This window comes from Diuraphis noxia, unplaced genomic scaffold (genome assembly GCF_037042655.1).
Source record: "Diuraphis noxia isolate RWA-SAM2 unplaced genomic scaffold, SU_Dnox_SAM2 contig0003, whole genome shotgun sequence".
Classification (NCBI taxonomy): domain Eukaryota; kingdom Metazoa; phylum Arthropoda; class Insecta; order Hemiptera; family Aphididae; genus Diuraphis; species Diuraphis noxia.
In genome coordinates, this window is record NW_028301713.1 from 54,138,221 (window position 1) to 54,152,505 (window position 14,285).

Here is a 14,285-nt window from a genome sequence, read left to right on the forward strand (position 1 = left end):
ATGCCACCCTATCGTTACGCCACTGTTTACGTAATATAAATTCTCATTTTATTTTTTTTCTAATTATAAAAAAGTAATGAGAATTTTTCTTTTAACCTCTTCTCCCCAAAGTAAAAACTAGTTTCATTTCCCTACCATAAAAATATCCAAAGTTAAAAAATGAAGATTTCTATGTTCCGCACTCAAAATCTAAAATATATATGTATTAACTTTTTAAATTTTAAAAAAAACTTAAATAAAGTATATTAGGTACTGTTCCGAGCATCCTAATTTTTGTTCAAGTAAATATTTGAAGGTATATAGCTAGGTAAGGTAGAATATCTGAACATTTAGTGGAGGTGCTCAATCCCTCTGCGTTTCTTCTTACAAAGTCAAGCACCAAATATATGAATGATTCATAAACTAGCACGGAGACGGAGGGCTATTAGATTCATAAATAATGAGGTTCCTATAATTATATTTAAAATAAAATATGTGGTGATTTGTCGGCGTGGCTTTTAACTTTTTTTATATATATATTTGATATCATTACATAATAGTATCTAACTTTCAGCTATTGTTACCTGCAATGTTGTGTTTTTAAATCTAAAAGTTGATACCTATTGCTTAGGAAAATAAGTACCTATTATAAACTATTTAAATTACTCAAGGATGATTTTAAAGGTAATTAATATAAATTAAAAATAAATTTTAAATTTTAAATAGAATGTTTGAGTAAGTGCTTCAATGCATACGAGACATGCCATAGTGTAAACTGTAAACTTATTAAAATTATGATTTCGGCTTTGTATATTATATTGTATGTAGCACGAGTATCTATGAATTCTCCTATATAGGTATTATGGATTATTATTGTGCTCCAGGTATAGCGGAGTAGTGAATATCATATCTGCTATGGCTATCTAGTAATTTATCAAGGAATTTTAAATAGCTGGTAATTTAATATATTTTTTTATTATTATAGTATTATTAAAAATGTTTATTTAATATGCTGTTACATTTATTTAAAAAAAAAAGTATAAAACATTGGAACGAATAATGTATAATTGTAAAAACATTAAACAATATAATATTATATGCAGGTATATTGAGGTAGGTACCTACATGAAAACGTTTATAGGCTCGATTTGTAAAACTACCTATATATATTTAATAACTAATAAATAATAATTACAACACTAATAAAACAATACGGCGAAAAAGTTGCTACATATTATATGGATTTAAAAACATATTTTATCCAGAAAAATCTCCGCATTTAAAACATTTGCAGTCCGCTGGTTCTTTTAGTTTTACTTCCAACGTGGCCATTTTATCACTGGTCAATCTTACGCCATCGGGATCGTAACAATGTGTAAGGGCGATTATTCTCTCTCTCAAAAATGTTTCACGACAACAATAACATTCCTGAAAACACGATATAACATCATAAAGACAATAAATAATAATTATAGTTAGTTAGATTTTAGTTATTTAGCTGTAAATTCGAATGGAATAATCTGTGATTTTTATTGTATTCCTAAACAACCTACATATAGATTTCTAGTAAAATTCTAAAATTTAGAAACGAGTAGACTAGTCGTTGAATAACATTATTAACCTATTTTACGATTGACTACATAAAATCATGCAGCTGATTCGCTGAATTCAGTGCTTTGATCATTCATATTTCAATATTTGTTAAAGATAATATTTAATGCATTATGTATGAATATTGAATAAATATCATAAATTCATAACTAATAAGAATTTTAGATACATGCATATAGAATAGATTCTAAACATTTCGAGGTACCTATCTAACTTTAAAAAGGAGAAAAGTAAGTTACCGATCTGCTGTAAGGCATTTATTTATTAATTATTACAGATACAGGCACGTATTTGAGGGGAGGGGGGTGATAGGGGCGACCCCCCCCATAAGTTTACAAAATGTCAACTCGGATATAAGTAATTCTACAGAAATTATACATGATGTCATTGATAACTTGGAAAATAAAAGAACCAATTGCTCTGAGGAATTCAACTTAATATTTGAAGTATGCAAAAAAGAAATGATAAAGCATGATATAGAAATAAAAAAGCCTCGAATAGTATGTCGTCAAACTACAAGATCAAATTATGAAACAAGTACTATAGAGGATTATTACGAGTGTCAATTTACATTCCTTTGCTTGACAATGTATTAGATGATCTCAAAAATAGGTTTTTAAATGAAAAAAATCAAGCAGTTTTGAAATTAACAAAATTAATGCCAAGAAATATTATTGAGGCGGATAGTGATGATGAAAATGAGTTAGTCAAACTATTCATTAAATATTTTTCTTTTCAAGATTGTAATATGAGTGAACTAGAACTCAAGTCAGAGCTATCTCTCTGGAAATCAAAGTGGAAAAGGGAAAAAAATGAAGGTGAATAAAATGTTTATCAACTTACTATAGTTTCATTCAACAATATATGTATTACCAATAAAATAATGTATTTTTTGTTTTAGGGAAATATGATATTAAAAGTTTAGATGCTATTACATCCGCTGACATTTACTGTGAAGTTATATATCCCAATATTAAGAGGCTACTTTTAATAATTGCATGTTTGCCCATTAGCGTTGCTTCAGCTGAAAGATCATTTTCAACATTAAGAAGGTAGTTTTTAAATTTGCTTGTTTTCTATTATAATTGCATCCGCTTGTGCACGCTAATCTGCTTGTATGATTTGAATGTTTGCTGCATGCTTGCATATTCTGTAGATTAAAAACTTGGTTGCGCTCAAAAATGGGACAAAATCGGCTATGTGGATTAGCATTATTGAATATACACAGAGAAATAGAAATTGACACTCAAGAAATTATACAAAGGTTTGCTAAAATGAAAAGGAGACACGCCGATCTCTTATTGTAGAAAATGACAGATGTAATAAATTCATTATGACAATAACATATTATTTATATATTATTATCAATTATTAAACGATTATTTATTAACTATTTAAATTACAGTTGTTTAATAAATGTATTATTAGGCACAGCAAATTATTTTTAATGTAAGAGCACACCGGCTTAAATGTATTATAGAGGATTTGGACTTGGTATTCCTAAAAAAATTAATCACCCCCCCCCCCCCTCAAGATGAGGTCCCAGATACGTGCCTGTACAGATATTGAGTGTATCTGCTGTAGTCATAGAATAATTATTAAGTTACTGTGATGTATTTTCAATTTAAATTCAATGATATAACCATCACTGCATACAAAAATAATTCTGAACGATAATATGGTCTGTCAGATTAATATTTAATATGTTTATGATATAATATATAAATTATATTGCTTTTAGTTATATATAGTTATTAGTTATATACCACTATAGTAAGTAGGTTGAATTAATTTTTTCCGAAAACATTGCGCTTGAAAATGTCATTGTGTCATTGTGTGTTTAAACTAGGGAACATCAATTAATAATTTTGAAAGGCCACATGTGGAATAAATTTTATAAATTCCTAATACATTAGGAACCCTGAAATTGTTCGCGGGCCATCAAAATTGGAGGTGTTATAACCAATTAACAAAAACGGTAAATTAGATACAACATCAGAACGGTTTTACTTTTTTCTCTTGTCAGCGGGCCGCCATTTGGTGACACCTGGTATAAATTATGATAATAGGTATACCTACGTTAAAATTTTAAGTCCCGATGAATAATATTTTTGAATTACAGCCGAATAACTAAAATCGTTATTCTTTATTTAATTAATTATAATGTTGTCCACATTCGAACATCAAATTTCTACAGTAAAAAAATATTCTGATATATATTTTTATAGAATTTTTGGTTTCAGTATCACAGTATGAACTACTTACGAGGAAACTTGTATTAAAATGTCAAGCTTTAAGCATACAAATTGAGCATTTAATAAATGTTTGACTACACACTTTAAACTTCAAATTATATAATATTTATAAAAAAAATCGTACCTTTGTATCATTCATATTTTGAAATAGATACAATAACAACTTATTAGGAATCTCGTATGAAATTTTCAAGTTTTTTGGTCAAGCGATAAATTTATATTTTTTTCTACCCCCTCTCCCCGCATAGTACCAACTGGATTAAATTTTCTATTAGAAACAACCCTCAAAGTTCAAAATTGAAATATTTTTAATGCTCCAAAAGTAACAAGACATCTTAGAAGATGACCAACACATAAAAAAATTGCATATCATCGTAAAATTAAAATATAGGTATTCATCACTCCACTCAGAATCTAAAATTAAAATGCATAAAAATACTTAAGAAATATACTTTATTAAATTATTAAATAATAATAACTTTTAAGAATCCACTAGGAGTAATGACACTAGGTTGTACTTGCGAATTACACGCCCCTTCACACTTGTTCACTGCTATGTCACCATTACATGTCCTCTGAAGTCGTCCAAGTTCGTCAAATTCCTCTAAACGTAACAAACAACATTAAAGTGTTGTTATTCAACTGATACAGGTTATGTTAGAATTGTTTTAAATAAAACATTAAAATGTACCTTTAATGATATGCAATTCAGAAGGTAAAGTCTCACATTCTTCTGGGTTATTTTCTGCAAGTACGTTATTATGTACGATAATAATCGCGACAGAGATGATAAACAATTGAGTCGTGTACATAATGGCTAATAAGTATTTAGTTAAAAATTAAAATGTGATAAAATATGACAATATGTGTTGTACACAGTATAAGTAAATAAGTACTTACGCAATTTAGTTGGCAATGTTAATTGAAGTAATCCAGATCAGCGACTGATCAGTTATAGTAGTGACTGTTAACGTTCACGACAAAACTGTTTATGACTTCCAGAGTATATATTAAAGCTTTAGCTTTAAACAAACATAAGTGCTGCTGGACAGAGAGGGTGGTTTAACTGATCACCAGGGGGTCTTGTAGTATAACGTTTTTGTGATGTCGAAACAAAATATCTCACTAACAGATTTTATTTATTAAAGTAAATATAATTTAGGTACTATAACGGAGTAAAAAAAATTGTTAATTATTCTCCAAGTTATAAATAATAAATATTCTAAATACAAAATTAATATATACCAATTATTAGTATAATAATATATTTATAAAATATAATTTGAATTAGCCTTTCCCCAATGAAATCTATCTACTAATAACCTATATGTAATAGGTATGGGACATACCTATAGGCGTGTACTATGTAGGCGTGTAGCTACATATTGATTTTATATTATAGATGGTACCGATTATTTACATATATTTTGTATTTTATTCACTATACAATTATTATACAATTAAATAAAACTTAAAATGTTAAGCCATATTTAAAAATAGCAAATACATTTATGATAATTTATGTAGAATATTAGTAAATCATACAAACACTTTTATAGTTTTATTACCTACTAATCATCATAATATAATATAGTCCAGAGGTATTCAAACTGTGCGTCACGGCTCCCAGGTACGTCGCTAGAGTTTGCAAAGGGAACCGAGTCAAAGTACTGAAAGCTAACACATCATACTTAGGTCTTATACTCTTGTATAATTATTATAAATATTATTTGCAATCATTATGGAAATGAAAGCCATCACACACCTTACGAAGCGACCATTTAAAGTTTTATTTTTAGTATTAAAGTCACTGCAATTATTATCACTCATATAACACATTGGTCATATTTTATCAGTGTGTTGTTTCAATTTTTTTATAATAATTTGAGAGCAGTCAAAATATTGTGAACACCCAAATGAGCCGTGGGATACAAAAGTTTGAATACCTCTGATATAGTCGATATAAGTATGTATACTGTCAACTGTCTCTAAAAATGCTTTCTAATTTGTAATCTGAGTAATTTCTACCATACAACCAGGAGTTCTCTAAGGGACAATAATAACCTTTATCCTGTTCAACATCCTCAAAGTATATCAACCCACTTCTCCCTACAAATTTTTCACAGAATACGCTGATGAAAAAAGCAATTCTTTTACAGTAAATTAATAACAATGATAAGTATTAGCATCAAATATATATTAAAATATAGTTATAGAATAATAATAATATAATCATAAAATGTGGCATGATGTGGGGTGGTTATATATACATATATTTTTATATTTCAGTAATTATTACGTGTTCTGAATGTCATGACATGCACCGGCCGGTGTTACTTGTTCCAGCCTTCCAGGATGGGTGATCAGTCAATAGTGACAAATCCATTCCACCCAAACACGTAACACCTAAACCCCATAATAGCCTAATAGTTGACAGGCTCAAAATCAAAAAGAAAAAATACAAAATACAAAACAAAAATAACAAAGTATAAAATATATTTTACTTTTTAAGTTAATTTTCGATTTCTGTAAGATAACATTTTTGTTTGTGAGTAAAAAAAAATTGGAACTGTAATAAAATATTCACCATATAAGTTGTTCTTATTGAAATTCAAAACATAGAAAAATAAATAGTCTCAATTTTTTTTATAGAAATAGGAATTAAAATAATCAAATTAATACAATTTCAACGAAATTTTAAGAAATTTAAAATTTTAATTTTTAAATGTATTATTTTTTTTTTTTTTTTATTAATTAAAGGCTTCAAAAAAATGTATTATTATTTATTAGTTTATTGCCAATATAGGCCATTTACAATACAATTTAAAAAAAAATATTTGGAAAAAAATAAAATAAATACATACTAATACCACTTTAAATTTTAAATTTATAAGAAAATATCCTTAAAAATATAAAGGCGCCTCGATGAATTACTATACCTTTATGCGATTAATTATCATTGAATTTAAATTTAGCACATCCATTACCTATTCAATGACGAGGTATACTATTCTAGACACCTACTATAATGAGTATATAGCTGCAATTCAACAAGTTGTCCTATTTTTAATTTTAAGCTTAATAATACAACAAGGCTATAACTAGTGTGTGTGTGTGTTTTTTTGGTGGGTGGGGGATTAAGGAGTCTGGAGCTCACAAATTTTCAATAAATCAATAATAAAAAGAATAAAGGATTTTATATTTTAAACTAAAAACGATGGGTTTCTACTGATAAGTGTCTATACTAAAAACCGATGGACCTCCCTCATTTAATTTGTTTTCTGCCTTATTAATCATTGATTGAAATATATACATCGTACTTATTATACACAATTATTAGTGAACATTCATTTTTCATTATTATTGAAAAGTGAAAACTACTAAAATGTATAGTAAATACCTAACAGTAACTGAAATAAATTAAATAATATTTTGTTTAGGCCTCTAGATAAAAATATTTACTAGAGGTATAGGTATCTATAACATAGCACCTATTTAATTTGAATAGCCTGCAAACAATGAGCATCATTACTAAATAATATCCTTATGTAAGTTTGAGTATGGCTTATGAAAATATGATTTAGTTACATATCAACATAATACTTTAAATAAAATATATTGAACTTACCTACTTATATATTGTATATTCGTATTGAATAAATTAACTAATTATAAACTTAAATTAGTATTGACACTTGGCCTTAACAGTAAGCCCCTTTAATTATTTAATTAGGCATGTACAGTAATAATAAATATTAAATTTATGGTTTATATATTTTATTACATTTGCCTGTACTTAGCAGTTAGCACATCTGTTGATGGTTGTTTATGCGTAATGTGTTTTATGTATTACATTTTAAATTAAAATCGAATTATATTCCTATAAGATATTATTTTTTTATCTAATTTTAATAATTATTTACGTATAAATTTGTCTAGTAACTATTGTTTATACACATTTTTTTTTTATATATCTGTATAAAACTGAAAATAGTGCATTTAATAGCTAAATAATATACTAAGTAAATTTAATATCAAAACCATTTTCAAAATACTCTACCCTTAGAAAAAACTTAGTTATTAATTTTCGTCTACATTTATAAACTATGTATAGAATATTTTACCGAACTCTTTCTATTTTTGACGCCAACAAACCGTCTAGATTTAAATGATTCTACGTGTATTTGTTTTTTGGTAGCTTGCAGCCGACTGAGCAATCTAATTCATAAACCATGTTTACACTCCGGGAGGCCTATTTCCGTTAATAAATCATATATGTCGGAAGTCCGAGCCCTTCAAAGGAGACTGCCACTCGCAAGATTATTCACAGTATGATCTTTGAGTCGTAATGTCTACCATCAACCAGGAATTTTTCAGTGAGTATTACTATGAATAATTTTATGATTCTCAAGATTTATACCTAAAAAAAACTATATCAATTTATCATTGCTAAATATATAATTATTAATTTTTAAATTTCCATTCTATAATATTTCATCACCAAATTATAAATATTTTATATTTTATTGACATTTTAGGATACCTGATAGTATTGGCTATGTGTAGCATGGCCTTTGCTGATAATGGTAATGGGGTGGTTGTGACCGCTAGGTCTAGCGACGACTGCCAAGTAACTCCCGTCATCCATGTCCTACAGTACCCAGGATGTGTACCTAAGCCAATACCATCGTTTGCATGTACAGGTCGCTGCAGCAGCTATCTACAAGTAAATGAGTATTCTGAATAAAAACTTTTTTTTAATAATAATGCAAATTCTATAATTATTTAATGTAATTTTGTTTTTTCAACGAGGTTTCTGGGTCTAAAATATGGCAAATGGAAAGATCTTGCATGTGTTGTCAAGAGAGCGGTGAACGAGAAGCGTCGGTATCACTGTTTTGCCCAAAAGCCAAACAAGGCGAGAAAAAATTTAGAAAGGTAGGTTCATAGTGTTCATACTTCATGATATCCGATTATATAATACACTTACCAGTTAAATAAACATGTTAAAAAGTGGACGGATGGTTTTAAGTTATGGATTACATGTTTATTTGGACCTGGTGGTAAAAACGATGAAAAAACTTAAGCACGGCATGGCCACTCAATACTATACCATTTTAATCTGATAGTGTCTGTTTGTACCGGTCAATAAAGGTATGCAGGCATTTATTCTTACCTTCTGTACGGTACATGTAGGCTAAAAAAAATCGTATATGTTATATTGCTATACCGATAATTATATAATTTAAATGTTAAAATGTGATACCTGTAAAGCATGACTGCAGACTAGATGTTCCCACTCGAGACGTAAAAACATCCATACATAAGTTCCTACACGAATAAAAGTAGGAACTTATACAAATAACTTACTAAACTCCAAATAAAAAGGTATTAATATCATCACAGACGAAGCAATAATATGATCACAGAATGTGCATCTCCTCTTCAGCACCTTGGTATTGCAGGGTCTATGTGACGGTATATAGTTTTTCTCTTTCAATATTGAATATTGATAATAATATATGGTATCCGTTATCCCTATATGATCATATATATAATAATTATAATAATTAAAAAATATTTGAGAAGGATATGCCGTTATAACATTATTATATATTTAACATTTACATTACATATAAATTTATTCAGTATTTTTTCTAAACATTATTGGAGTTCAATTTTACTATTATCGAATACATCAATACACAAACAGAACAAAAAAAAAACATATATTTAATATAAATTTTATATTTATAGTGTCGTAGTGACATAGGTTCTATATAAATTACCAATAACTTGCATTATTGTTCTAATAATAGCCAGTTGAGTTCCGATATTGGCGATATTCTTAAAATAAAATAACTAAGTTGATGTATTTATTTATGCACCAAACACAATAAAAAACTCAAGTCAATTGAAAATTTCGTACGAGTTTAACAAAAACACCTTTTTATAATATAATATATATATATAACATATAGTTTGTGGCTTTTTGCTTTAGAAATTAATGAGTATATTGTTAGAACTACAGTAACCAGAATAAAAACAATGTAATATTATATATTAATTTTTAAATTAATTTCATAGTATTATTTTCTTTGCAGGTAACTACAAAAGCTCCACTAGAATGCATGTGCCGCCCTTGTACGGGTATTGAAGAAAGTGCGGTGATTCCTCAAGAAATGTCCAACTATGCCGCCGATGAGCCACCAATCAACGGACATTTTTCTAAATCTATTTAAATTATTAATCAATAAATAAATAAAGAAAGTGTTTATATTACTTTCATTTTTATACAGTTTCCAAATTCTCTACCTTCACTACCCTCTTCGTATCTATAATTATTATATTATGTAATATTTTATATATAGGCGTATAATAATATATATAATATAATCGTACCATTATTGTAGTTAGTTAAACAGTAATCACTAATACAGTAAGTTATACTATATATTTATATGATACATAGTTCTATACATATATAGTATACACATAATATGTCAGTTACACTTAAATTATAAATAAATTTATTTTAAACCCATCACATATCTTTTACAATTTTTTTTCTATTTAACTACCTATAGTTGATATGTTGTAATATACAACATCTATACATCATATTTTAAACGTTGATCCGCTATATCCTGTATCAGACAGCTATCTGATCAATTAACTTATTATTAATTTTTTTTGGTTTAAAAATTCGTATATTATATACAGATTTCGTTATTCAGCGTATGTATAGGGGCAGTGAGTAGACACTACATATATATAGTTTTATTTTTATTCTTAAAATGCGCTTGCCAGCGTTTTCATTCTCATTTTTTCGCCATAAATGTAACCATAGTTGATTATTTTTTAAGTAAGTTTTTTAAACATTAACATGCTATTAAAGGGAACCACTGTGGTTTATTTATATATATATATATATATATATACGCAACAATAATCGTCCGATACTGGTCGATATCGATATACTTATAGCTATTGAATATTGCGAGTGTAACTTCTTGAACGTTAAAAATTGTTCTGATACACGTTACGTATCGATACACTACTGCAGTTCGAATTTCTTCAGGTAAGCGCTAAATGCATTCGTGTGACAAATAACCGATCATTGTTGACGCTTCCGAGGTCTTCGATCTAAAAACGCATTTTTACCCATTGTTGTCTAATTGTCTTATAATATATAGACAATGTCATATCTCATATAGACTATAGACATATATAGTCATATGTGTTGCTCTCGTCTTCACCGGTGGTCATAACTCATACATTTTATATACCAATTAATTGTTAAGTTTGAATGTTACAATGAACTTTTTTGGCAAACTATCTGTTCCTATATATTTTTTATTAAAATCACAAATATTGAAATATACATAATATGTCATATATAATATATTAAATTGTTTTGAATACAATAATAGGTACTTATATATAAATATGATTGTACTTTGTACATTTATTCCAATGAAATATTTTATTCCAAAATATATAAGTAGGCACCTTATAACAAAAAAACATTTCTAATAATGTTCTCTTGTTCAAATGACATATTGACATTATTGATCCAATGAATTTAATATTTGTTACATCTAACCATAGATATTATAAGATCTTATAACATCTATGTATCTAAGATCTAACTATAAAATAGATTAAATCCAAGGTGTATTTATAAAATACACCTTGATTAAATCTATTCTGTTTCTGTGATCTAACCATGATGTAGAGATCTTCATACATAGGTACCACGATTTAAGATATATCATGACTAAATAGATCTATTTAGTCATGAGATATATCTTAAATCGTGATACATACCAGCTAATATACTGATATGACGGATACCGGTGATAACGTTGATTTGATAATGTTAACAGTTAATGTTGTGTACACAATTAATACCAAGTGACAACTGACTAGCTCTAGAAAAAGAATATAAAATATAACGTTCTTTTTGTTCTTAATGTTCTTTTAATTCGTTTATTTAATATTTTACCAAAAATAAAATTCTGCACACTTTATGATAATACATATAATATATAAATTAAAATAATTGTCTTACAATTTTAAAATATGGTTGACAGTAAATATTATACTACAATTTTATCCCAAACGTTCTCTCCTTGTGGGAACTATTTGATTGCCGGTAATAACTATGGAATTTTAACAGTCTACAAGTAAGCTAAAATACTAATTACTAAATTATTAAACAACACAATTAAATGTCAACACTGGCGTTTATTAATATTTTTATTTTACACTTTTAGTCTAAAACATGAATTGCAGTCGGGTATTGACTTTAAAGATCAAAATTTATCAGCTGGTGGTCGATCTTATGAATTTGAAATGATACGTAAAATGCAAATAAACAGCATGGAATCTGGCGAAAAATTTTTAATAATTGGTGGTGTCGGACTTATTATTGGAGTGGATTGGGATACCATTATTGACAATAATTTTGACGAAAATTCAAAAGTTGAACCTCTCAGTATTAGTTGGAGTATTAATATTCCATCACCCAAGTAAAGGCGACAGATAAATAATATTTAGATTGTAACCTTTGAATGTTGTTTATGTAATAGCTTATGCTAAAAAATTTTAGAATCGCTTAAACTATTTTAGTATATAATACCAGTGTTTATAATCAATGGTGTTCACTATAAATTTGCTGTTAGCTTTGCTTTTCACCATTTAAGTATTAAATACATATGATTATTTTAATTGTTTTTATATACTTTTAGAGATTCAATGTTAAGTATAGATGTAAATTGTTTAATATTAAACAAAGAGGATAATATCTTATATGCAGGTTGTGGCGACAATACTGTATATGCATTTAATTTAGAATGTGGTGATGTTGTGCAGAAATTTGAAGGGCACAGTGATTTTGTTCATTCCATTGATAAGCTGTAATGATTGATTATCATATTATTATTATTATTATTTTATTTTATGTATGCTATACTTATAACATATAATTATAGAGATGATACAATCGTCTCAGCTAGTGAAGATGGATCTGTTTTGTTTTGGGATGTTCGTTGTAAAGGATATTCATCAAAAATCATTCCCAGCAGTAATCCAGAAATTAAACGACCCAATCTTGGAAATTGGGTTGGATCTGTTACAATTACTAAAGATTGGATGGTAAAATATCAATATTAATCTATTTTTTTTTTTATTTTAACTTAATTTGTTTTTCATTAGTTATGTGGTGGTGGAACAAAACTGTCTCTATGGAATCGTTCAATGGCTGCTCCCATGACTGTGTACAACTGTGTTGAAGATTCTGGAATACATGTTACTAAACTTATGGATGAAACATTATATGCTGGAGGATGCTCAAAAAATTTTTACCAGTTATCATTTACAGATGAAATTATGTGTAAAATTGAAACAAGTCCAGTCACTGTTTTCAGTTGTGTTAACCAAGAAAATCCGTTCAAAGTGAGTTTTTGTTTTTTTAAATAATATATTCTTTTTAAATTTGGTTTGTTTTGATAAGACTTTATTCATTATTAAAAGTACATACAACATACAAGTTAATATTTTTATCTATTTATCATTATTTAGTACATTTTGAAGAAGAAAAAATGAGAATAACTATTGTCAGTTATCATTTACTGCATGCATAATAATATTATAATTTTAATATAATAATATGTTAATAAGTATAATGTACATATGTATTGAAATTATGAAAAGTTATGCTTTAATTAATAATAAATGATAAATAATTTATTCTTTTTTATTTTAAATTATTAGAGTTAAAGCTGCTGCATATTCAAATCAATGTAAAATTCTAATAAGATAAATGCTTAATAAACAAATATTCAATTTCAATGTATAGTTAAAAAATATATGAAATATGACATAGCTTATAGGTACTAATTGAATTTTAAAAATGTACTTATATTTCTAAATTTATTCACATTTTAATCATTTTATCATTATTATCTACTTTTATATAGAAACTTGTGTTTTTGTTGATTGTTTCAGGTAACATGTCTTGCAGGTTCAAGCTATAAAATAGATATTTGTACCAATTTAAATTATAAAATGACAACACTTGGAATATAGTTAAAATATTAATTTTAATTTTGGTACTGAATTCTGAAAAAATATTGAAGTGTAAAACCATTTATAACAACCATAATATTTAGTACTTACTGTTTGCTCACTTTAATGTATCTATTTATCCTGTATATTTAAATAATAATAGATAAAATATCCTTGATATATGATAATTTTTTTGAATATATTTATTTGTATATCATATATATATATATATACATAAAAATATAAAAATGTATTTGTTTTATTATTTCAATTGTACTTCTTTCATTAAAAAATCAACAATTAATTAAATGTATTTATTGTAACAGTTGAAGATAATAAATTATAAACTGTGTGTAAGTAATATAATAT

The 14,285-nt window shown here is 27.0% G+C and overlaps 3 protein-coding genes across 3 annotated transcripts; 2 read left to right on the top strand and 1 right to left on the bottom strand.

The window, feature by feature from the left end:
- Nucleotides 1-935: 935 nt before the first annotated feature.
- Nucleotides 936-4,900, bottom strand: Pburs (bursicon subunit partner of burs). Its single transcript, XM_089222927.1, has 4 exons — nt 4,746-4,900; nt 4,537-4,662; nt 4,325-4,449; nt 936-1,407 (listed from the first exon to the last, which is right to left on the bottom strand). The coding sequence occupies exons 2-4, from the start codon at nt 4,655-4,657 to the stop codon at nt 1,237-1,239; spliced, it is 417 nt and encodes a 138-aa protein (XP_089079053.1). The 5' UTR covers nt 4,658-4,662; nt 4,746-4,900; the 3' UTR covers nt 936-1,236.
- Nucleotides 4,901-8,100: 3,200 nt separating this feature from the next.
- Nucleotides 8,101-10,127, top strand: Burs (Cuticle-tanning hormone bursicon). Its single transcript, XM_015523916.2, has 4 exons — nt 8,101-8,221; nt 8,384-8,571; nt 8,658-8,783; nt 9,950-10,127. Exons 1-4 carry the CDS (start codon nt 8,194-8,196, stop codon nt 10,085-10,087), a joined length of 480 nt encoding a protein of 159 aa, XP_015379402.1. The 5' UTR covers nt 8,101-8,193; the 3' UTR covers nt 10,088-10,127.
- A 1,634-nt stretch (nt 10,128-11,761) lies between these two features.
- Nucleotides 11,762-14,187, top strand: thoc6 (THO complex subunit 6). Its single transcript, XM_015520290.2, has 6 exons — nt 11,762-12,034; nt 12,125-12,379; nt 12,599-12,766; nt 12,842-13,004; nt 13,065-13,304; nt 13,857-14,187. The coding sequence occupies exons 1-6, from the start codon at nt 11,931-11,933 to the stop codon at nt 13,935-13,937; spliced, it is 1,011 nt and encodes a 336-aa protein (XP_015375776.2). The 5' UTR covers nt 11,762-11,930; the 3' UTR covers nt 13,938-14,187.
- Nucleotides 14,188-14,285: the final 98 nt, after the last annotated feature.

Coding starts and splice junctions, on each gene's coding strand:
- thoc6 (XM_015520290.2), top strand. CDS start 11,931: ATGGTTGACAGTAAATATTATACTACAATTTTATCCCAAACGTTCTCT. Junction 12,035..12,124: donor GGAATTTTAACAGTCTACAA/GTAAGCTAAAAT, acceptor TTACACTTTTAG/TCTAAAACATGAATTGCAGT. Junction 12,767..12,841: donor GTTCATTCCATTGATAAGCT/GTAATGATTGAT, acceptor ATATAATTATAG/AGATGATACAATCGTCTCAG.
- Pburs (XM_089222927.1), bottom strand. CDS start 4,657: ATGTACACGACTCAATTGTTTATCATCTCTGTCGCGATTATTATCGTA. Junction 4,450..4,536: donor TGAATTGCATATCATTAAAG/GTACATTTTAAT, acceptor TGTTACGTTTAG/AGGAATTTGACGAACTTGGA. Junction 1,408..4,324: donor CTCCTAGTGGATTCTTAAAA/GTTATTATTATT, acceptor TCGTGTTTTCAG/GAATGTTATTGTTGTCGTGA.
- Burs (XM_015523916.2), top strand. CDS start 8,194: ATGTCTACCATCAACCAGGAATTTTTCA. Junction 8,222..8,383: donor CATCAACCAGGAATTTTTCA/GTGAGTATTACT, acceptor TTGACATTTTAG/GATACCTGATAGTATTGGCT. Junction 8,784..9,949: donor GCGAGAAAAAATTTAGAAAG/GTAGGTTCATAG, acceptor TTTTCTTTGCAG/GTAACTACAAAAGCTCCACT.